Source organism: Giraffa tippelskirchi, chromosome 4 (assembly GCF_054371585.1).
Source record: "Giraffa tippelskirchi isolate mGirTip1 chromosome 4, T2T-mGirTip1v1.2.pri, whole genome shotgun sequence".
NCBI lineage: Eukaryota > Metazoa > Chordata > Mammalia > Artiodactyla > Giraffidae > Giraffa > Giraffa tippelskirchi.
Window position 1 is genome coordinate 156,688,449 of NC_137278.1, and position 22,792 is coordinate 156,711,240.

The 22,792-nt window shown below is 46.9% G+C and overlaps 1 protein-coding gene across 31 annotated transcripts; it reads right to left on the bottom strand.

Moving 5' to 3' along the window:
- Window positions 1-78: 78 nt before the first annotated feature.
- On the bottom strand, window positions 79-22,446 carry DGKA (diacylglycerol kinase alpha). 31 transcript variants are annotated; one of them, XM_081595138.1, is made up of 25 exons: window positions 22,310-22,446; window positions 22,071-22,198; window positions 16,174-16,321; window positions 15,682-15,755; window positions 15,220-15,352; window positions 14,883-14,957; window positions 14,457-14,506; window positions 13,807-13,881; window positions 13,498-13,617; window positions 13,271-13,385; window positions 12,057-12,145; window positions 11,807-11,926; window positions 11,517-11,615; window positions 11,254-11,337; window positions 10,992-11,065; window positions 10,646-10,720; window positions 10,158-10,243; window positions 9,979-10,068; window positions 2,302-2,462; window positions 1,992-2,056; window positions 1,668-1,758; window positions 1,179-1,377; window positions 939-1,059; window positions 686-746; window positions 79-430 (listed from the first exon to the last, which is right to left on the bottom strand). In XM_081595138.1, the coding sequence occupies exons 3-25, from the start codon at window positions 16,235-16,237 to the stop codon at window positions 347-349; spliced, it is 2,205 nt and encodes a 734-aa protein (XP_081451264.1). In that variant the 5' UTR covers window positions 16,238-16,321; window positions 22,071-22,198; window positions 22,310-22,446; the 3' UTR covers window positions 79-346. The 31 variants fall into 31 exon arrangements, 26 of the variants coding, with proteins under 26 accessions (XP_081451264.1, XP_081451263.1, XP_081451271.1 ...); XM_081595137.1 differs by having other exon boundaries at window positions 22,071-22,227; XM_081595145.1 differs by lacking the exon at window positions 22,310-22,446 and adding an exon at window positions 15,434-15,558 and having other exon boundaries at window positions 22,071-22,258.
- Window positions 22,447-22,792: the final 346 nt, after the last annotated feature.

A 22,792-nucleotide genomic window follows, 5' to 3' on the forward strand; every position in this document is an offset into this window, starting at 1 on the left:
GCTGTTATTTCCTTGTTTCTGGAAGAATCTATGTCACTTAAGGAGTGGAGGTATAAAGGAAGGAGGTGTACCACTTACTTAACAGATATCCCAGGGGGAAAAAAATTCATTTTATTCAGATGAGGCACTTTCAATGTATTATTTGTGATGTGTGTGTGTGTGTGTGTGCGTGCGCGCAAACATATGCATGGGGAGTAGTGGAGGTGGTGCAGGATAATAAATACTGTGAGGGTGAAGGGACACCCCCTGAGCTAGCAGGAGGGTGTGGCAGCAATTTACAGAGCCTGGGGAGGACAGTCCAGGGACAAGGAGGTTCACAGCTGGCTTGGAGGCTGAGATGTCCCCGTCAGCACAAGAAGCCAAAGAAATTGGAGGAGCGAGGGGGTGGGCCCACAAGCATGGGCATCTGGTTCCTGTGAGTGATCTTGATCTGGAAAGGAAGGAGGGACATTCAGAGGCAGGACCTGGTGTCTTGGGGCTAGAGCACCAGAGACTTGGGGGAATATCTGTCCAGGGTCCTAGAGAGGCCACAGTTGGAAGGCCAGGGGCTGAGAAATCAGGATTTAGGACGAAGGTGAACAAGAGAACTTCAGGCCTCAGAAGGAAGTAAAGAATCCATGGAATGGAAATTTAGGATCCATAGAGCCCGGGGGTTCAGTTTCTGGCAGGCATAGGCAATACTCACTGTACAAGGTGTCTGCATCCAGGGTTCTCCATCAATTTGCATGGGGAGAGTTTTTGTGGTGCTGTGTAAGGTCAAGACAAATTGGTGGCAACCTCTTCGCCAGCTGAGTACCACAACTCTGTTCCCAGGTTGGCTTTGAGCCCCTTTGTTACCAAGGAAGATCTGGGACAGACCCTCCCCACCATTCCCATGACCTGTCTGCTTTCCTGGCCCCACTCCTTCCCTCAGAGCCCCCAGCTGGAGTTTTTCTTACTGGAAGGTGATCTCAGAGCACTTGGCCAGCCGATGTCCAGCATTCTTGAGCTTGGTATATATCTGGCCTATCTCAATTGCACCCTCCAGCCCCACTACTTCTAGCCGCTTGTCACTTAGGTCTGCGAGGTAGGAAGTAGGGAGATAGGTTTTGTAGAAGCAGAGTGCCACCAGAGAGTCATACTTGCCCTTAGTACCCCCCACCCACCCCCAACTCAGCTCCCAAGGCTGCTCCTCTTACCTGGTACACAGGTCTTCAGGATATCAGGGTCGGTGATGACTTTGGCAGTAGCACCTAAGGCCTGGTTGATCCCATAGATATCGCCATGTGGTCTCTTGGTGTCACCCCAGAGATTGGAGCCACCATGTGTGCTTGGGATGTTCAGCACTGCAATGCCTTCTAGGGACAGGTTGCTCAGATCCAGTGGTTTCCCACAGATCTGAGACGGGGAGAGCACAGATCCTTGCTTCATGGCATCACCATGGCCGTGCCCGTTCCCTCCACCAGGTTAACACACAGGGAAGGCTAGGATGTGGAGGTTTGCAAGGGGTGGAGAGAATGAGGGACTGATGTTTCTTGAGAACTTGGGAAATCAGGATTAGAGAGCTGAGAGGTCAAAGTATAGGTTCAAGAATATGGGAAGTTCCTGAGGGCTCCTGTGGAGGGTGAAATTATTAATAAGATACAAGAAGCTGAAAAGGATGTGGGGTTGGCTCTCAACACACCCACCTCAACTGTCAAAGATTCCTCCAGCTTTTTGCATGTTGAGAAGATGGATTCAGAAGTGGCAAATTCGAAGTACCATAGCTTGTTCTTCATTCTGTGTTGGCCCCAACATCAGGCCCAGGAGGGATGGGACAAGTTATACAGTGCTGGCAGAGGTGGATTAAGTAACAGGGAAGAGCATCAACCCCCCAACTGCTGTCCCAGTGGGAACAGGGACGCTTGGTCAAGGGGATTCCTAGAAGTGTCACTGCCCATCGAAGCACGGAGTCAAACTTGGCCAAAGCTGGTCCCTGCCACTGTGTATGCCCACACTCTCCCTTCCCTCACCTGCTGTTGAACTTCTCAGGATATTTCTCTCGCATGATGTGGAATCGGTGAGCAATAGAGGCATCCTGGGGAGTTCAGGGCAAGTGAGATCAGAGGCTGCCTCCTTTCTCAGCACAGAACCCTCTCTTTCACTCTCCAGTTTGGGAGTGATACATTCCACATTCTCTTCTTGCAATTCACACCACTATCCCCAACTCCTCATTTCCCTGTGTCATGACTCCCTTACCCTCTACTTTCCTTTTCTGCCCTCTTCTAGCCTTTCCCTGCTTGACCCCCACTCCCTCCCCTGCCCACGCCCCACTCCACTGACCACACCGATGGAGAAGTAGTTATTGATGATTTGAAAGGGGACTGGGTCACTCTTTTCTTCAGTTTGTTGGGGTATCACCTCCACAGACCATCGATCCATATGTACCACCTTACTCGTCTCTAAATCCTTGAGGATCTTCCCCAGATTCTGTCCCTCATACCCTAAGGATGGGGGAGAAAACAGGTTAGCACTAAGCCCTGGGTCCCAGAGGAGGGACCTCCTCTAAGCTCCCAGCTCCACAAACTCTCAGGGATGCTATGCTCTTGTGCTGCACACCCTACCAGCCCTAAACACAAAAGGGCAAGGTGCTCAGTCACGGCTTCCATGAATCAGTCTTAAGGTCAGACACTTCCTGACCCTTTTCTCTACACTGTCACTGTCATGGAGGGTGAAAGTTTCCAATGTGTGTGCACATCTAACAATAATGCCAAAGCTCATCTGGAAGAGTAAAGAAAATTGCCAGGAAAATGAAAAGCGCTGAAAAAGATGAGTGATGAATGGGAATGATCTCTTTCTCTGATGCTTTCTCTTCTCCCAGAGAGAACACAGTATAAAGCAACAGTATCAAAAGAGGCTGATACTGGCACAGTGAATAGAATAAAAAGTTCAATAGTAAAGAACAGAGTGCCCCAGAAATAGACTCAAGTATATGTAGGAATTTAGTATATGATGACATTTCAAAGAAATGGAAAAAGAGAGATTATTTAGTAAATGGTGCTGGATGTAGAAGTAACAACCCCTGATACTAAAATAAATTCAAGATGGGTCAAAGAATTTAAATGTAAGCAAAATTTGTACTAGCAGAAAACATGAGTGAATGTTTTATCATCTTTGAGTGGAAAAAGCCTTTCAAAAGAATAGTACAGCCTAGATGGGCAGGGGGAGAATGGCTACATGTATATGTATGGCTGAGTCCCTCTGCTGTCCATCTGAAACTATCACAACATTGTTAATCAGCTGTATGCCATAAAATATATAAAATTTTTTATTTTATAAATATTTTTATAAAAATATAACTTTTATTTTACAAAATAAAAAATTTAAAAAACATAGTACAAAACTTAGAGACAAATAAGGAGACAAATAAATACAATCATATTAAAATTAAATTAATTTCTGAAATCAAACAAAAGTAAAGCAAATATATTTGGAATTTTCAAAATTGCCATAAAATAAACATACACCTTTAAAAAAAGACAAACTGGGAAAAAGTACCTGTAGCACATATAACAGACTAACTTATCCAACATTTGAAAAGTGCTTACAAAACACTATATTCAAAAAGTCAATAGGAAAATGGCAAACAACTCAAGCCAATCACAGAAGAAAAAATACGCATGGCCAATATGCCTATTACAGATGCTTAGTATTACTAATAACTAAAAGAACTGTAAATTAAAATTGTAAAGTAGTTAACTTTTTGTTGCCTATCAGATTGACAAATTATAAAAAGGCTGAGAAAACCAAGTGTTAATGGGATTATGAATAAACTGGCACTTTCATTTGCTGTTAGCTGGAGCATAAATTGGTATTTCATTTCTGGAAAATAATTTGGCAACTTTTATTGAAATGTTATCAAAACATATTCTCTGACACAGCAATTCCACTTTTAGGAATTTCTCCTCCAGAAACACAAATGTATAGAGATGGATGTACAAGGAGTTTTGCTGAGGTACTCACTCTCTAAAACAGCAAAAAAAAAAAAAAGAAAAGAAAACAATCTAAATATCCATTATGAGGGGAAAGCTATATAAATTATGCAAATCCATGCCATGAAATAATGTGCAGCTATTATAATCTGAATCAAATCTCTAGGAAATAAGTTGGAAAGTTCTCCAAGACATATTCGAAGAAAAAAGAAGTGCCAGGACAATGTGTGATCCCATTTGTTTGTTTAAAAGCTCTGTGTGTTTGTGTAAACAGAAAAATGAGTGCAAATAGCAAAGAGTGGTTATCTCCAGGGAGGAATGTGGAATTTGGTGAGGGGGTAGGGAAGAGGAAACTTTTATGTGAAGACTCACATATTTTACTTTTTAAAATGTTTCTCAGTGAAAATGTACTGATGCAATATTTGTATAATTTTTAAAAGATAAAATAACCAGTAAAATGTTTATATTCTTTGAGCCAGCAATTCCACTTTTAGAAATCTCTCCTAGAGAAATTCTCACAGCTGTGTACAGAGATAGATTGTAGCATGGTATGTGATTAAAAAATTGAATGCTACCCAAATGTCTATCAATATGAGACTAGTTAGGAAGTTCCCTGGTGGTCCAGTGGTTGGGACTCGACACTTTTACTGCCAAGGCTCAGGTTCAGTCTCTGGTTGGGGAACTATAATCCTGCAAGCCTCATGGTATGGCCAAAAAAAAAAAAAAAGGCAGGGACGGGGGCTACTTAAATGAATTATGACATATTCACACAATGGAATGCTGCTCAGTAGTGAAAAAAAGTGAGGCAAACCTGACCATATTGAAATATGACAACTAAGATGAACCGTTTATTTAAAATATAAAAGAAAAACATCAATAAAATGATCTTATTGCTTAAATACACATTAGTATGTGTCCAGAGAGAAAAACATGGAGGAACGGACTCCAAAACTTCAGGAAGTAGATTCCAGGGAACTTTCATTTTCTTGGCAAGAATATCTGAGATGTTTAATTTTGTTTTTTTGGCCACGCTGTGCCAAGACATGGAACTTCTCTAACGAGGGATTGAACCTGTGCCTCTTGCAGTGGAAGAATGGAGTGTTAACCACTGAACCACTGGGCAAGTCCTGAATTATTATTATTATTATTATTATTATTATTATTATTTTACCACGTGTACATATTATTTTTGTAATCAGGAAAAAAAAAGATTAAAAAAATATCTTCACTTCCTCACATTTCATCAATGGTTCAACCCACTATAATTTGCCTTTCTGAATATCACCCTGTGAAACTCTTCTGGCAAAGACTGCCAGTGATTCCTGCCAAAACCAACAGTATATCTTTTAGTTCTCATTTTAATTCATGAAACTCCTCACTTAGCCTCTAAAATACCACCAAATTACAGAGGACCCGTTCTGTTTTTTCTTAGTCTCTGTGGTAAGCAAAACAATGGCCCTTCAGGGAAGTCCACAACCTAATCTACAAAACTGGTGAATAAATGGCAAAAGAGACTTTGCAGAGAAGATTAAACTAAGGACTTTAAGGTGAGGAGATCATCCTGGATTATCTGGCTGGGCCCTGTGTAATCACAGGGCTCATAATAAGTGAAAGAAGGCTACAAGAGAGAAGAGTCATGGAAGCAGAGCTTGGAATAACACTGCTGGTTGGAAGGTGGGCCATGAGCCAGAGAATGCAGGCAGCCTCTAGTAACTGGAAAAGGCAAGACGAGGGATTCTCCCCTAGGGCCTCTAGAAAAAAATACAGCCCTGTATTATATTGGAGTATAGCCAATTAAGAATATTGTGATAGTTTCAGCCATATACATACATGTATCCATTCTCCCCCAAACTTCCCTTCCATCCAGGCTACCACATAGCAGTGAGCAGTTCCCTGTGCTATTCAGAAGGTCATTGTTGGTTATCCATTTTAAATATAGCAGTGTGTCCATGTTGATTCCAAACTCCTTAACTATCCCTTCCCCCAACTTTTCCCCCCGGTTACCATAAGTTTGTTCTCTAAGTCTCTGAGTATGTTTTCACCCCTGCCAAGATTTTAGCTCAGTGGAAATGATTTTGGATTTATGCCCTCCAGAACTGTTAAGATAATAAATCTGTGTTGATTTAAGGCACCATGGTGATTTGTTACAGCAGCAATAGGACACTAATACAGACTCCTTTAATAATTCATCTTCTTCTGTTCAACCTTTAAATAGAATGTTTACCAGGATCTGGCTGTCCTTATCTACTTTCTCTTCTTATCTTTTTCCCTGGGTAACTCATCTCTGAGGACATCAATTATCTCTTTGGAGCACATGTCTCTCAAACACGCATCTTCAGCCCTGACTTCTCTCCTAAATTCCTAACGTCAAGTTGTAACACATCTCCATCTGGGGGCTCCACTGATACCACAACTCAATATATCCAAAACAGAATCTATCTTTCTTCCTTAAACTGGTCCTCCTTCTAAATTCCCTGTCTTAATAAATAGTACCCCTATCTGCTCAGTTCACAAACCTAGAAAATGTCTTAGACTTGTCTTCACCTCGTCCTCCACAGTCTATTAGTTATCAAGTACTGTGGCTTCTACCTCATGACTCCACTGGTCATGCTGCCTTTGGACTGTAGCTCACCAGGCTCCTCTGTCCATATCATTTTTCAGGCAAGAATACTGGAGTGGGTTGTTTCCGCCTCCAGGGGCTGTTCCGAACCCAAGGATCGAATCTGCATCTCCTATGTCTCCTGCATTGCAGGCACATTCTTTACACTCTGAGGAATCAACTAGACTACTGCAACTGAGGTATTGCTTCCTGCCTCCAATCCATCCTCCACAGAGCTCCCATAGCAGTATTCCTTTCATCAATCCCTCTTTGAATCTTAGGATTTTTTTCAATATCAACACAAATTTTCTTTAGTGCTGTATTCAAATAATTATTTTCATGGTTCAGATGGAATTAGCAGAAACTGCTATGAGAATCTCATTTGCAAAGCACAAAGTGAAAGGACATCCCTGGTGGTCCAGAGGCTAAGACTCTGAGCTCCCAATGCCAGAGGCCTGGGTTCAATGCCTGGTCAGGGATCTAGATCCCACATGCCACAACGAAGGGTTTGTATGCTGCAACTAAAGATCCTGCATGCTACAACTAAGACTGGGTACAGCCAAATAAGTAACTAATAAATAAAATAACTGTGTGTTTCTTTAGAAAAAAAAGAGTGAAGATTCAAAGTTCATGATTTCAAAGAGTCTAACACTGTAATGAAACCAAAGTCAGGAATTTCCCAGGTGGTTTGATGGTTAAGAATCTGCTTTCCAATGCAGGGAACACAGGTTTGGGAAGATTCTCATGCCTCAGGGCAATTAAACCCATGTACCACAACTATTGAGCCGGCACCTAGAGCCCATGCTCCACAACAAGAGAAGCCTTGCAATGAGAAGCCTTCGTACCACAACTAGAGAGTAACCCCTGCTTGGCGCAACTAAAGAAAAGCCCAAGCAGCAGTGAAGACCCAGAACAGCCAAAAAAAGACCCGACGCAGCCAAACAAAATAAATAAATGTTTGAAAAAACAGTAACTATAATGAAAAAAGAAACAAAGTCAGATGTTGAGAATTTAAGAATACCCCTCCAAAAATGGTCACATGTTTACATACAAGATTCAAATTACTATATACAGAGATATTTCTACTTTCTGGAACAATATTTTATATGAAGAATAATTCTGGACTTCCCTGGTGGCGTAGTGGATAATAATTCTCCTGCCAATTCAGGAGACACGGGTTTGAACCCTGGTCCAGAAAGATTCCACATGCTGCTGAGCAACTAAGTCCATGTGCCATAACTATTGAGCCCATGTGCTCCAACTACTGAGCCTGTGACCCACAACCATGGAAGCCTACATGCCTAGGGCCTGTGCTCTGCAACAAGAGAAGCCACCACAATGAGAAGCCTGAGCACCATGATGAAGAGTGGCCCCTGCTCGCTGAAACTAGAGAAAGCTCTTGCAAAAGCAACGAAAACCCAATGCAGCCAAAAAAAATTTTTTTATTATATACAAAGTAATATTATGTATTACTTTGAGGAGAAGGGGACGACAGAGGATGAGATGGTTGGATGGCATCACTGACTCGATGGACATGAGTTTGAGCAAACTTCAGGAGTTGGTGATGGACAGGGAAGCCTGGTGTGCTGCAGTCCATGGGGTCCCAGAGTCAGACACAACTGAGTGACTGAACTAACTGATAAAAAGTAATATAAATATATACATATATATATATATTTCATGAGTTCCAGAGTTCCCCATGGTTCAGGGATTGCACATTCAAATGCCTCAGAAGCTAGAAAGGTAAAGTGAATGAGTAGCAGGGAACTGAGAGGATTATGGTGAATTGAAGAATACATGATCCATTTTTAGATATAGCCAAGGTCAAAAAAATTTAAAACTTTACAAGGCAAACATACTAGTATGAAACAGTACGAATCATGTCTGTGGGCTGTCAGCTTTCAATCTGGCAGGATGAAGTTAGAAACTCCACAGCACTCATGATCCTCCGTTATCTGAACCCTGCTTCGGTCAGCCCTCCCTCTTCCCACAGCCCACTGTGCATCCTAGTCCCAGTCACAATGAATGACTCACACTTTCCAAAATGCACCACCATGTTATTTGGTGGCTCTGCTGGTCTTACACAACTTCTTTCACCTAGAATACCTTTCTCTCTCCTTAGCAAGCTCCCATTCCATAATCTCCTGTGAGATCTCCAAGCTGGACTCTGAATCCAAGAGCTTCAACTCCAAGACAACTTCCTCATTCCAAGACAATTTCAACCTTCCCCCACACTGACCTCTTTATCTGGCAATACCATTCCTCAAATCTTCTCTTTGAAGGGATAAAAAAAGACTGGAAATGGGAGAGCCCTTAGGGGAATGTTGCAATAGACTTGGGAAAAAAACTATGATGAATGAATAATTTCTGATTATAGTTGACCTTTGAATAACATAGGGGTTAATCTGAGTATAATTTATAGTCAGCCCTTTGAATCCAGTTCCTCTGCACCTGTGGATACAACCAACCATGGACTGTGTAATCCTGTAACACTTACTACCAAAAAGTATCCTCAGTAAGTGGATCGGCACAGTTCAAGATCATGCTGTTCAAGGGCCAACTGTAACCGGCTGAATAAATGAATGAGCCATGGCCAAGTTCCCTGCTAGCTTCATCACTCAGTATCTGGCTTAGCTCTTATACATAGCTCTTACATAGCTCTTTCTTATTCCCACATTGTCTTCTCCACCCACATTTTCTTTGATTCTGAGCTCTAAGACCTGGGAGAAACAAAAGAGTATTTTCAAGTTTATAGGGAAGAGGACCGTCACCCTTGACCCTTCAGGTCCTTGGTTTCTTCCAGAGCTCTCTTCCTTTGAGACAAAATGTACTTTGGGACCCACTTATCTGTGCCTCTCTTCTCCACCAACACTTTTTCTTCACCAGATGCCTAAATGCCTATTTTTAATTAAGAAAAAAAAAAATTTTTGGCTGCTCCACATGTCATGCGGGATCTTAGTTTCCTAACCAGGGATTGAACCTGCAGCCCTTACAGTGGAAGCTTGGAGTCTGAATCACTGGACCACCAGGGAAGTCCCCTAAACGCCTTCTCTATGTGCCTTCCCCTTCCCACCCAACTCCCCCACTCCCCTGTGCTTAGCCACTCAGTCATGTCCAACTCTTTGTGACCCCATGGACTGTAGCCCACCAGGCTCCTCTGTCCATGGGGATTCCCCAGGCAAGAATACTGGAGTGGGTTGCCATACCCTCCTCCAGGGGATCTTCCCTACCCAGGGATCGAACCCAAGTCTCCCTCATTGCAGGTGGATTCTTTACTGTCTGAGCCACCAGGGAAGCCAATGATTACTGCAGTGGGTAGCCTATCCCTTCTCCAGGGGATCTTCCTGACCCAGGAATCGAACCGGGGTCTCCTGCATTGCAAGCGGACTCTTTACTAGCTGAGCCACCAAACAATTTCTAACCACTTACCTCCTCCCCACCTTAGGCAACGAGCCAGATCATTTCCAGTGCCCAGGGGCAACACAGCGACAGGAGGCACAAAAGGCAAGTTGGCTTTGTCTGGGGAGGCAGGTGAGGAGATGGATGGAGAGTTAGCTCTGGAGGGCCACTGCCCCTGGGCCCAGCCTGAAGCCTCTCCCTTCACTGACCAATGGACTCTAGAATCCAGCCTACTGTGCCATCTCCGCCGCACACCAAAATCCTGTAATCAGGAACATCTCTGAAGAATCTGAGTCTGAGACAAAAGGTGAAAGGGAAAATGAGGAAGAATTATCAGGACTCAGGCTACCCAATTCTTGGACAGGCAGAGTAACTACTTACTGTCTCTCATTCCTTATAATGCCCTTTCCCTTTGTCAAAAGACTTGTTTCTTTTAAGGCTAGAGAAAAAGTACAACCTTATAGCCACTCCTCGGTGAAGAGAGAGAAACAGTTATCTCCATCCATTGAGAGCAGAGCAAAGATGAGTCAGAGAATTCAGGGTAGGGGATACCCAGCAAAAGCAGCATTGTGAAGTCTGGTTTTCTGGGCTCCCCTGGCCCTTCCCTCCCAACATGCACTCTTTCCTGCTCTCTTCCAACGTACACAGACAGGCAGACACACACAAGCCTGTGATACAGCTCCTAATCTATCCTCACCCTGGCTCAGGACCATCCTTTAGGAGGTTGAACACCTGTCGAGGGTTCAGTAGATACTGGAATTTCCAAAGCACCCTGTATGGGGAAAAAGGAAAGCTCATGGAGGGGATGGACATTCTGTACTCCACTTTTTTTGCGTGGCATGCAGAACCTTAGTTCCCCAACAAGTGATGGGATCCCTGCCCCCCGCAGTGGAAGCTCAGAGTCTTAACCACTGGACCTCCAAGGAAGTCCCTATACTCCACACTCTTAATGTCCTTAAGGTATATCCCTCCATACCTACAGATTCCCAACCTCTACTGGTCTTCCCCCTCGATTTCACAAAGCCTATTCTATCTCTTCTCACCTCTCCCCTTGCTTCCCGCCACTCTTGGGGTTCACAAAGACCAGAAGTGGGTGGGTGTTAGAAACAGGATCAATCTGCATTGAGGGAAGAAAACAAGGATAAGGAAAGCAGGATTTTGTCAGAGTGAAGATGGACCCTAGAGACAGGGGCAGAGGGCTGGCTTCCCCTCAGGAGGCTTTCTCCTCCCCTCCCAGGGAGCAGGCTCCAACACCCAGGTTTCCTCCCATGAAGTCCCCACCATGAAGCCCTCTCAGCCCTGTACCCGCAGAGCCTCAGAAGTGCTCAAACTTAAATCATCCATGGTCTTCTGGCTTATTTTGCTAGTTTTACGGTCCTGTCCAGAGGCCTAGGAAGGGAAGGAGGCAGAGGGAAGGAAAACTGGATTGTGTGACTCCATAAACAGATGAGAGTCTGACTTGAATCCTAGAAATATAGGCTCTCTGCTCTAAGTGACATTGTATGTGTGCGTGTTTGAAGTGGGGAAGCTCTCCTGCTCCCTTCCCAAGTGCTGCCCAAGAGTCTCACCAGGACGCTGGGATAGATGGAAGATGGAGGCAGGATGTGATCTCGGAGCAGCCCACAGTCACACTCATGGCCCACGGCTGCAAGGCAGTCATCATGGATCTGAAAGACAAGGCAGGCACGGAGAGATTGTGAAGGGAACCCCATCACCTGTCAACTTGCAGTCTAGTACAACCAAGGCTGTTAGGGAGACGTGCTGGAGGAGGCGGGTGGGTGGTGGTGGGTTGTGGGGTGGAAAGGGCCGCTCATCGAGGGTCCCGGAGCAAGGCCAGGGTGATAGCTCCCAAACATACCTCTAGGTGGCACCACACACAATGCAGCCCAACCAGACTGTGGTAGATCCGGATCTTTTTCTGACAGCGGTCACACCGTCCAGATTCACAGCCTCCTCGCACCCACACGTGTGATTGGACCTTGGGGAGAAAGGCAATCTCTTGTCTGAGAGGGTCTGAGGCAGGAACTCAGGAAGGTCTCAGGGCAGCAACGGGCCAAGACCCAGGGCCAGGATGCGGGTGGTGACTGAGTGGGCGTGGGGTCACTCACACCAATGTCCTTCCGAGACTTGGCATAGGTGCTGACTTCACAGGGCAGGGCCTTCATGGCACACTGGTCATGAACGATGTATTTACAGACTGGGCCAGAGGGAGAAAGGTCAGCACCTTAGCTGTTGCCCCCATCCCCTATTTCCTCCTTACCTGGGGGCCAGGCAGCATCACTCATTGCAGCTGACGTCTAAACCCTTGCTGTGAGGGTGTGGCACAGAATTAAAGTTTGGGGTGGCATGGACTTGGACTCACCTCCAAGACCTGGGTCTTTTGCTCACTCTTCCCCCTGAAAGAGCAATTGCTACCAAATGCTCAACCCCACTCCATTCATGTGTCAGAAACTGAGCTGGATGATGTAAAAGGATGCCCAGATATAAAACCACCAAAAATAATAGCGAATTTTTATTGCAGACTTAATAGTAGGTACATGCACTGAATGAAGTACTTTTCTGGCATCCACTTATTTAATGCTCATATTACCTCATTTTCAGTTGAAGAAACTAAGACTTAAAGATGTTATGTGGCTAGATCTGGACGCAACTTAAATGTCCATTGATAAAGGACTGGATAAAGAAGATGTGGTATGTATATACAATGGAATATTACTCAGTCATTAAAAAGAATGAAATAATGCCATTTGCAGCAACATGGATGGACCTAGGGAATGTCATACTGAGTGAAGTAAGTCAGACAGAGAAGGAGAAATATCGTATGATATTCCTTATATGTGGAATCTAAAAAGAAATGATACAAATGAACTTACAAACAGAAAGAAACTCACAGACTGAAAACATGAACTTAAGGTTGCTGGGGGGAAGGGATAGTTAGAGAGTTTGAGAAGGACATGTACACACTGCTATATTCAAAATGGATAACCAACAAGGACCTATAGTATGGCACATGGAACTCTGCTCAATGTTATGTGCCAGCCTGGATGGGAGGGGGGTTGGGGGAAGAATGGATACACGTATATGTATGGCTGAGTCCCTTTGCTGTTCACCTGAAACTACCACAACATTGTTAATTGGCTATACCCCAATACAAAGTTAAAAGCTGATAAAAAAGATGTTATGTGGCTTTCCCAAGGTCACATAACCAGTCACTGGCAGAGCCCAGGATTCAAACCCAGGTCTCTCGGAGTTCAGAGCACAGTGTTCCCACAGATAGCTGGGCTGCCCTTCTGTTCCCACACTCCTAGGCCCCATCACTCACGGTTACAGCTCAGCCCCTGTTTGCCAAGACCAATGCTCGACTCGCACAGGTTGCAGTAGACTGGTCGGGGGAATCTCTTGGGTCTCCACATGTGCTGACCATTGTCCTTCAGGGTCTGGGAGGGCACAGCAGACACTGGGGAATGTCTAAGCCCTTAGAAAGCCAACCCTGGCAAGTACAACCCAAGACAACTGTTTTACCCATCCTCACAAATCTCTCCTACTCACCATCTCCAGGCCCAGCAGCACGAGCAATGGCACGGTGGTGGCCCCAGCCCGGAGCCACTCAGCTAGGGACACAGAGCCACTGCCATCATAATCAATTTCTTTCATCATCTCTTGAAGAATCTGATCAGAGAAGGCAGGGAGGTAGACTTCTGGGGTGAGTAACCCCTCACTTCTACTGCCCCCTAGGACACTCAGCCTAGCCATCCTAGCTGAGGGCAACCAAGCTGCCTGTCAGAAATGGGGGAGGACAAATAAAGTACTGACTAAGAAGGAGTTATAAGAAGGGACATGCTGGAATAATTGCCTTACCGGCCTCAGCTCAGACACATCCCAATCCAGGTATTCAGCCATTCGCATCATCTGTATGATGATTCTGTCCACTTCCTGGGGGCCAAGAGGGTAAGAGACACAGCCATATCCCGCCTCACTACCACTGTCCAAACTCTCCTCTAGAGATCAAGGTTCCACCCGCAGACCCCTTCTCATTCTCAAATGCCTCTGCCAAGTAAATGAGAGCCTATGCGTTTATGTTTGCAAGGGAGTCCCCAAATCATGTCTCCAGCATCCGCTTTTAGGGGTCAAGAGCTTGGGTTGTGGTTGTTTAGTCGCTAAGTCATGCCCGACTTTTTGCGACCCCATGGACTATAGCCCACAAGGCTCCTCCATCCATGGAATTCTCCACATAAGAATACTGGAGTGGGTTGCCATTTCCTTCTCCAGGAGTTCTTCTTGATCCAGGGATCGGACCTGAGTCTCCTGCACTGGCAGGCAGATTCTTTACCGCTGAGCCATCACGGAAACCCCAAGAGCTTGGGACCTACTCCCAAATTTAGTCCTGGAGGACTCAGCTTCTCCCTCTAGCTTCCTCTTCTTCTTAAGGTCCTGGAAGAGTTGGGACAGGAAGGCACAGACAAACAGACACATACTCCCTTGCCCAGCATACAGGTCCCCCAACTCACTGAGCTGTCCAGGATCCCATTTCTGTCCGTGTCGTACAGCTTGAAGGTGACTGTGGGGTGTTTTAGGGGGCAGGGGTCAGTTTGTGAGGGATATCCAAAGAATTCATAACAGAATACAGGGGAAACAAAGAGATAAGGAGAGACTGGATGAAGAACCCAGGACTTAGGGCTGGGACTGAGACAGGAGACAAAAAGGGAGGGGAAACAGTACACACCTCCCAAATCCCAAGAACATCCTAGGCCACCCGCATGAAAATATACAAGACATGGGAACTAGGGTGACTCTGGTGGATGGTGTTAGGTGTAAGGAGTCTGGAGAAACAAAGGAAATGGGGCCCATTCTCTGACCCCACCTTTGTCTGGCTAGGGAGTACCCTCTTTCCCTTCACCTTTCCTCCCCTCTCCCAGTCCAGAATGGCAACTCACACTCTAGCTTGTCTTCCGGCCGGCCACCCTCCAGAAGAGAAAAGTAGCAGGAGACATCACTGAGACACACCACATCTGGTCACAAAAAGTGCAGCAGATCTGAGGGTAGGGCTCCCTCCACATGGCTCTTCTCTTTCCCTTTGTTTGTTCCAACTCTCCCCTTTCACCTTTCACTTTTCTCCCTCTGGCTCCTAGACCAGCCTGGCTACCCTCTCCCTCCCACCACCTTGCCCCCAAGATATGACTCAATTGAACTCTCACTTCCAAAACTCCCACGTAATTTGACTTTTCTTCTGGGCTGGAGGCCCAGCCCAGTTCCACCTACATGTGACCATACCTTCTCTTACAGTGTCTTCTATGTAGTAGCCAGTCTGGAAGGACTGAAACAGTGCCTGGCTTAGGTGATCTGGAACATTATCCACTTCCAGGTAGATTTTCAGGAATTGCTGGAACCCCTCGTATCCAATGGCCTATGATGAGAGCAAGCATTACCCCAGGGAGATCTGTGGGATGGGAGTTGGGCACTGCATTGGGAGTGGTGGGGACATTACAATAAATGCAGAGTTGAGAGGCATCCAAGGCAGGAGTGTGGTTTATTGGGCTAAGTCCTGAGTTCACAGAATCTCTTGTTTTGTCCTAAAGCAACAGCTGCAGTAACCATGGGTGCTGGGGGAATCTGGAGAGAGGATAGCAAGGGTTGGGGCCAGAATAATCCCTGGAAGTTGGGCATCTCAATTGAGTAGCAAAAACAAAGGTGGGAGGAGTTGGTGAAGGAGACGATTTCCCAGTGGCCACTCACATCTCCTTGGAGATATTCAGCCATTTCACCATCCTCAAAGAGCTTCAGGACATCACTGACCTTTTTGGTGGAGTCTAGGGAGTGAAGAGAGGGAAGATAGCATTATTCTGGTTCAGATTTCCCTACCCTCTGCCCGTCACCCCCCAGACATGCAACAGGAAAGAAGACTTCAGTGAGATGAAAAAAGCAATTCCAAGAAAAAACAGAGAAATACAGAGAGAAAAACCTTTCAGATCCTCCAAAGTGGTTGCCCTCTTTACTTCTCTTCTCTGAGATTTGAAGTAGGCAGTTAAGATTCAGAGAAGGTGGGTAGAAAGCTAAGACCCCGGGTGTCTCCCCATTTGCCTCCCCTCCTTCTCCCAGTCAGGCATATCTCAAGAGCATCTAGTCTCAAGGCCACTAGGGAAAAGAGGAGGAGCTGGGGGGAATGAGGAGGAGGGATTGTCTAAGGGTAAGGTCTCCAGGACTGAATGACTGAGAGGAAAGACTCACATTCCATGTATTTTTGCAGCTGGGCAAAATCACTGGGGCTTATTAGGCCCCTCTCCTTGGCCATCTTTCTTTTTTTCTTAAGGATGAACACAAAGGCAGCTTGGTTGTAGTACTTCTGGGCCTTGGAACTTTGCTTCCAAGAGTAGTTCTAGAAGATGACAAGAGCATGTGGCAGGACTGACCAACTCTCTGCGCCTCTTTACTTCTGTCTACTCCATTCATTTTCCACTCCTACTATTGTTCCTCTTCTTTCTCTGTCTCTGAGTCCCTTCCCAAGTATCTTCCTTTCCCTGTGTTACTCTCCTTTGTGTCTCTATCTCTTCCTGACAGTGTCTGTTCTCTGTGTCTGTTTCTCTGACTCATCCTTGACTCCATCTCCAACATTTCTGGATCCTTCTCCAGCTCTCTGATTTCTCCCCCAGTCGGTCTTGATTCATCTCTTGACCACCCTCACCTCCCCGCCCCCACCCCCGCTTTCCTAGGCTACAGTGTCTCTGTGGGTGTGTCCTTCGGCCGCTTTTCTACCTTTTCTCCCTCCACCCCCAATCTCCGCAATCTCATTTTCGGAGGTCCCTGGGCTCAGTCTCATCTCCCTTTCCGGATCCCGCAGTCCCGGCCCTGCGGTGGTTCTCACTGAGATGGCCGCAAGCCTCCCGGGCCACGACCCCATCTGGCTCCGCCTACAGCCCTGGTCCCCAGCCCCGCTCAGCCACCACTCCCAGAGCCACCCACGCCCCGCAACGATCTCTAGCGCGTCTGACGCGCGCGCCACAGAACCAGCTCTAGCCAGGTCCCCAGCCCAGGCCCCGCCTGTCTGCGTCCTGCGGAGCTCCACTGGGGAAGGGCGGGCCCCAGGCAGGAGACAAGTGGGAGGAGGTAGGGGAAGAAGGCGCTGAGCATCAGCTCCAGGACGGTTGTGCTGAGTGCGGGAGCTTTCTTTCCACCCTTCTACGTTGGCAGTGTTTAGGGAGCCCCAGCATTCAGCTGTGAGACTAAGGAACCAAGGAGGAGCCATCCTGTGGCTCATGTTGACCATTGCTGACCCAGGGGCCAAGCTACAGGGGGCAATTTGCCTTGAAGTTTCAATAACAGCAGTAACAATAATAAATTACATTAGCATAGTACAGCACCACTCTGGAGTCAGACAGAACTGGGGTTAGTCATATGGGGATTCCATTCTTAGCTCTGATACCATCGTGTGACTTGGGCAAGTTATATCTATAAAATAGGGAGAATGATGTCTATCTTTCATAGTTGCAAGGATTAAGTCAAACAATGTATGAGAAAAGAAAAGAAAAAAAGAATGTGTGAAAAGTACCTAGTATAACACCTGGCCTGTATAGAAGGTCTACAAGGAATGGTAGTTATTACTGTATTAAGAAGTAAAATCAAACTCTGTGAGATAAGAAATCATTGATATAGCCATTCTATAGATGAAAAAAACTGGAGCTCAAAGAGGTTGGGACTTCCCATGGCAGGTGACAAGTGGAGGCGCCAAGGCTGCAACCCAAGAACTGTGAGGTGCACTCCCCCCTTACCTCCCCCTGCCCCCCAACCTCTCTGTCCTTTTGTTCCACTCTCCCCTTCACACACTGCTCTCTAGTCTCACTGCCCTCCTTTCTGTTCCTCAAGCACACGAAGTTCTTCCCTGCTCAGGGCCATGAGACTTACTGTTCTGTCTGCCTGGAACACCCTTCCCTGCTCTTGGCAGAGATGACTTCTTGCCTATGCTGAAATGTCAGCTCCTCCGAGAGACCTTTCCAGATCATTCTGTCCTAAGGGAGGCCCCCTCCTTTACATAGCAACCTCCTTTGTTTCCTTCACAGAACTTATCACAACTGGAAATTATCTTGCCAATTTATTCGCTTCTTTGTTTACTGTTTGTCATCTCCTACCAAAATGTAAGTTTCACAGGGCAGGAGCTTATCAGACTTGTTCACCACTCTGTCCTCAATACCTAATCCCCATAATGTTTTAAGTGTTCCGTAACAGTTGTACAGATAGTTGTATCAAGTTAGGGAGTCATATTTGGGGACTATTAATCCAAAGATGATAAATGGGATGCTAGAGTATCCATCTGGACAGAGAAGGGAATATGAGAAAATGTGGAGCACATATGGTGGTGGGGGTGGTGTGGTGGTTTAGTTGCTCAGTCGTGTCTGACTCTTTGCAACCCCATGAACTGTAGCCCTCCAGGCTCCTCTGTCCATGGGATTTCCCAGGCAAAAATACTGGAGTGGGTTGCCATTTCCTCCTCCAGGGGATCTTCCCGATCCAGGGATTGAACTCAGGTCTCCTGCATTGCAAGCGGATTCTTTACCACTGAGCCACTGGGAAGCCTGGAGCACATATGCTGCTGCTGCTGCTGCTAAGTCGTTTCAGTTGTGTCCGACTCTGTGCAACCTCATAGACGGCAGCCCACCAGGCTCCGCCATCCCTGGGATTCTCCAGGCAAGAATACTGGAGTGGGTTGCCATTTCCTTCTCCAGTGCATTAAAGTGAAAAGTGAAGGTGAAGTTGCTCAGTCGTGTCCGACTCTTAGCGACCCCATGGACTGTAGCCTACCAGGCTCCTCTGTCCATGGGACTTTACAGGCAAGAGTACTGGAGTGGGGTGCCATTGCCTTCTCTGCTGGAGCACATATAGTAGGTGCTAAATAAATATTTGTTAAATGATGAATGATGCTTAAAAGCCACTTACTGTGGTACTCAACCCAAGGCCCTAACCTTCTGTCTCACTTCTGCCCACTTATTTAGGGTTGTTGGGGCAGGTTTAAGGAGGCGGTTAGGGCCCACTAAAACTTCTTTTCTGATGACGCAAGAACCTTGTCTGCAGCCTCTGCCTTTGAGACATCTCTGCCACATACCTCCACGTATAGCATTCCTATTCTGGACACTCTCTGGGAACACTTAGAAGCAGGTTCTGAGACACTAATATTCTGAAGAAAGGACTCCACCCATCTGGCCCTTCCAATGACTATAATCTAACTTCTGCCAACAGATCTAATGAATACATAATTGTCTTATGGTTAATGGGACCTGTATGGCTTAATTAGCCTCTGATTACCCCTGGGGATTCTTAGATGGCTCCAAGGTTCTAGGAAATGGAATCTGAGAGAGAAAATGACCGAGTAAGCAAGCAAGGGGCAAACAGGAAAGGCACAATACTCTCTTGCCTGTCTTTTCAAACCCTCCAGGTCTTAAATGTAGTATATAGTAGAAGTTAAGAGAATGGATTTTTGAATTAGACAGGCATGGATTAGAATTCAAGCTCTTGGATGAGTTATTTCATCTCCCTGAATCTATTTTCTTATCCGTAAAATGGGTACCTGGAGAAATCAGTCACCACGTGGAGATTAAATAAGGTAAAACATGCAATATACTTAGCAAACTGCATGGCACAGAGAAAGAGCTCAATAAACATTAGCTTGTTGTTATTATACAAGGGTGGTACCTAGAGAAATATATCTGAAGATTAGGAAAAATGATGCCTTGGACCCAGGATGGCATAAATTCCAAGGGACTCCCAGCAGCGGTGAAGCCTAGTTGTACGGCTTCCCACTTGTGCCATGTCTCAGGCACAGACATGTAATCTCAAGATCCTGCACTTTGTCTCAGGGAGGGTAAGGAGGTGGCTATAGAAACTAGACGATCAGAGTCCAACGACACCCCTGGGCTGAGACGTTTCGTCCTGCTCCATCCCAACCCTGAAGCTATAACCTGGGCTAGTCCAGGCGAATGCTAGGGCTGGGAGGGTGGGGTCTGCTGCCCGCCTGCCAGCTATTTGTGTGACTCACTCTTCCCTTCCCTCCTCTGGTTTCCCTGCCTGCCCCTACTAACTTGGGGTGAGAAAGTAAGAAGTTGACATGCAGGCAGAGAACCCTCGAACATCCTCCAAGCTGGGAGGCACCAACCCTCTTATCTTACAGAGGAGAAAACTGAGGCCCAGAGAGAGAACCACTCTCTCAGGGTCACACCCAGACTCTAGACATTCCATCCTCCATTCCATTAAATCTTAGTGTCTCTGGTCTTCTTCTAGATCTTATTTTAAACATTAAGTACTAAAATTGCTGGTAACTGAGAGATAAATATGATTTCCAAAGCATGTGCTAACATTTAAAGTTTCTTTTTCACTTCAACACTCACGGCTCACATTCCAAGTCATGTAGGTTTACCACTACCCAAGAATCAGCTATGTCCCCAGAACACTCAGGCTGATCAGCAAGGAATCCCAAGGGGCAGGCACTCCTCTTTGACCGCCCAGAACAGATTACCTGGACTTCTGAATCCCTTAGCCATTCCAGGACTTGCATCCTCCTCCTCTTTCTGAGGATTGAGGGAGGGTCCCTTCTTTCCTGCCCATACTTGCTATCAGTGGCCCCTGCCTGAGAGGGAATCATTTGGCTTGAAGCCTTAAAATTTGTTAAGCTGCCACAAACATCGCAGATGGTAGTGTTGTCTGATTAAGGGGGTGCTATTTGTGTTTGTGTGTGGGGGGAGTGTTGCTGTGTAGTACAGGAGGAAGTTACAATGTTGGCATGGTTGGGGGATGTGGGCTCATATGGTTAGGAGGTTGGGAAGATGCCTGGTAATGTTTGCATGCCTTCCTCCGTAAACCTCATTTTCCCAATTTAAAGGTGAAAAGTGGGATTCAGTCCCAGGTTGTTTCAGAAACTTCCCGCTGATAAGTGTAGAAAGGAGAGGGGTGGGAAGTTGGGCACCAGGAGGCCAAACAAGTACCCTTCTCCACCCGTGCAGCGCTCTGGAGGTTCCAAAGCTGACTTTCCTCCGACTCGGGTCCCTAGGAGCCAGCTTCAGCATCCGTCCGAGTGATCAGGGATCGGAGAGATGGAGGGCAAGGTCTGGGGAAAACGCTGCCTATGGGGTTCTGGGCCAACCCTCCTGCTGCCCCCGGCTCCTAGCGCAAACCTTTCTAGCTACCCACTCCAGCTGTCACGCTTCCTCCTTCTCGGCCCAGCAGCCCTACCCCAGCCCGTGGGGCGTCCCCTCCCGCGGCCTCCGCCCCGACCCTCTCGGGTGCGGGAGGGTGGGAGGCGGCGCGGGGCTCGCGGATCTCTACCTTGCATGCGGAGGGCGCGCGGTCGGAGCTGGAGCGCCGGCGCGGGAGCTGGAGCTTGAGCTGGGCTGGAGGGGACGGGCCAGGCAGGCGCGGCCGCTGCGGGGCCGCCCCGCTCCTGACGACACAGCTGCCCGCCCCCCACCCCGGCCAGTCCGCCCGCCAGCCGGCGCCTAGCGCCCCCAACTCGGGGAACTTCTAGTTCACCAGACCCGATTCCCTCCTCCCCCGATCCCCAGATCTCCAGGGCTCTGGTCTGTGCCACTTTCTCCACATTCCATCGCTGCTCATCTTCCCGTCCCGGTAACAGCTCTGTTTCTGTCTTTCCAATAACTTACAGCCTCTCCCCGAATCCCAACCCTGGGAGACGAAGATAGGTGGGAAGGGGAAGGGGAGCCCGCTGATGAGACAGCTTGGCAGTTGCCCACCCAGTCAGGGTCTCACCCTCTCCTAAATGCTGCCATCAGGGGACTTCCCTTCCCAAGTCCTTTCCGTCCACCATGGATTGAATTTATACTCAGGAGATGCCTCAGCAGCAAGGCCAGAGTGCCAAAGTGCACATCCTATGACCAAACACTTCCCTGCCACCATGGGCTCCACACTGCTTGACACAGTTTGAGAGAATCTGCCCACTTTTGCCTCCAGTTTTCTCGCCTCCGTTAAACCCAAACCCCAGATGCCTCAGATTTGTTTTCCCCAGGCTAAGAACAACTCCTCTCAAGACTCAGATTCTTCCCTTAATTCTGGGATCAAGGTTCAGGTGCAAAGAGCATTTCCCTCTGTGTCCACCCTTTCTTTGTGCCCTAACCCTCTCACTTTACCTGCTGGCCTTGGCAGGTGGTGTGGAGGCCCTGGTCAAAAGTCGGGATGAAAGGAGATCCTTTCAGTTTCTCCTGTCTGGAATCTGCTCCGAGTTAAGGCTCTTGGGGCAGCATGGATGGTGGTGAGGCTGGTAGAGAAGGGGAGAAAGACAGAGGCCTAGGGACTCACTGGTAGGAACTGAGGACCCAGGCATCCAGCTCCCTGGCCCCGCCCCAACCCCCGTCTAACCCCCTCCTACCCTTCATTGAAATAGGACACAGTAACAAAGGCTTGAGTTCCTGGAATCTTCCTTTTTACACCTGGTGGTGGAGAGTGGGGAGGGGGGAGCTCTGATAGGAAAGGTGCATTTGGGTGTTGTGTGTATGTTGTGCGTATAAGTACACATATACACACGTGTAATATATACATATTTTTGGTGGGGGTTGGAGAGGAGAAGGAATGAATACATGAGGCCCTCTAGTGGAAACAGGGATCTAAGCAGCTCTTGACTTTTGAGACTTGGAAGAGAACCCTCCATTTTTATCAGAAATATAGCTGCTGAATAATAGAGTTTGGAGTATTATTGTTGCATCTGAACCGGAGATCTGAGGTAGGGAGTGGAGATACCCTGTCTCTCTGCTTCTGTCTCCCCCTCTAATCTTAAAAAGACAAGAACCCTGCCACTCTATCCTTCGTCTCCCCGATCTCCTTAGTCATGGAATCATAAGCACTTTTGAAGGAT

What these genes read in the sequence shown, in the direction of transcription:
- DGKA (XM_081595124.1), bottom strand. Translation starts at nt 16,734, where the DNA reads ATGAGATTGCGGAGATTGGGGGTGGAGGGAGAAAAG. An exon ending in GCCGGAAGACAAGCTAGAGT is followed by an intron (nt 14,507 to 14,882) that starts GTGAGTTGCCAT and finishes AACACCCCACAG; the next exon opens with TCACCTTCAAGCTGTACGAC. An exon ending in ACAGGGGCTGAGCTGTAACC is followed by an intron (nt 12,146 to 13,270) that starts GTGAGTGATGGG and finishes CCTCTGGCCCAG; the next exon opens with TCTGTAAATACATCGTTCAT.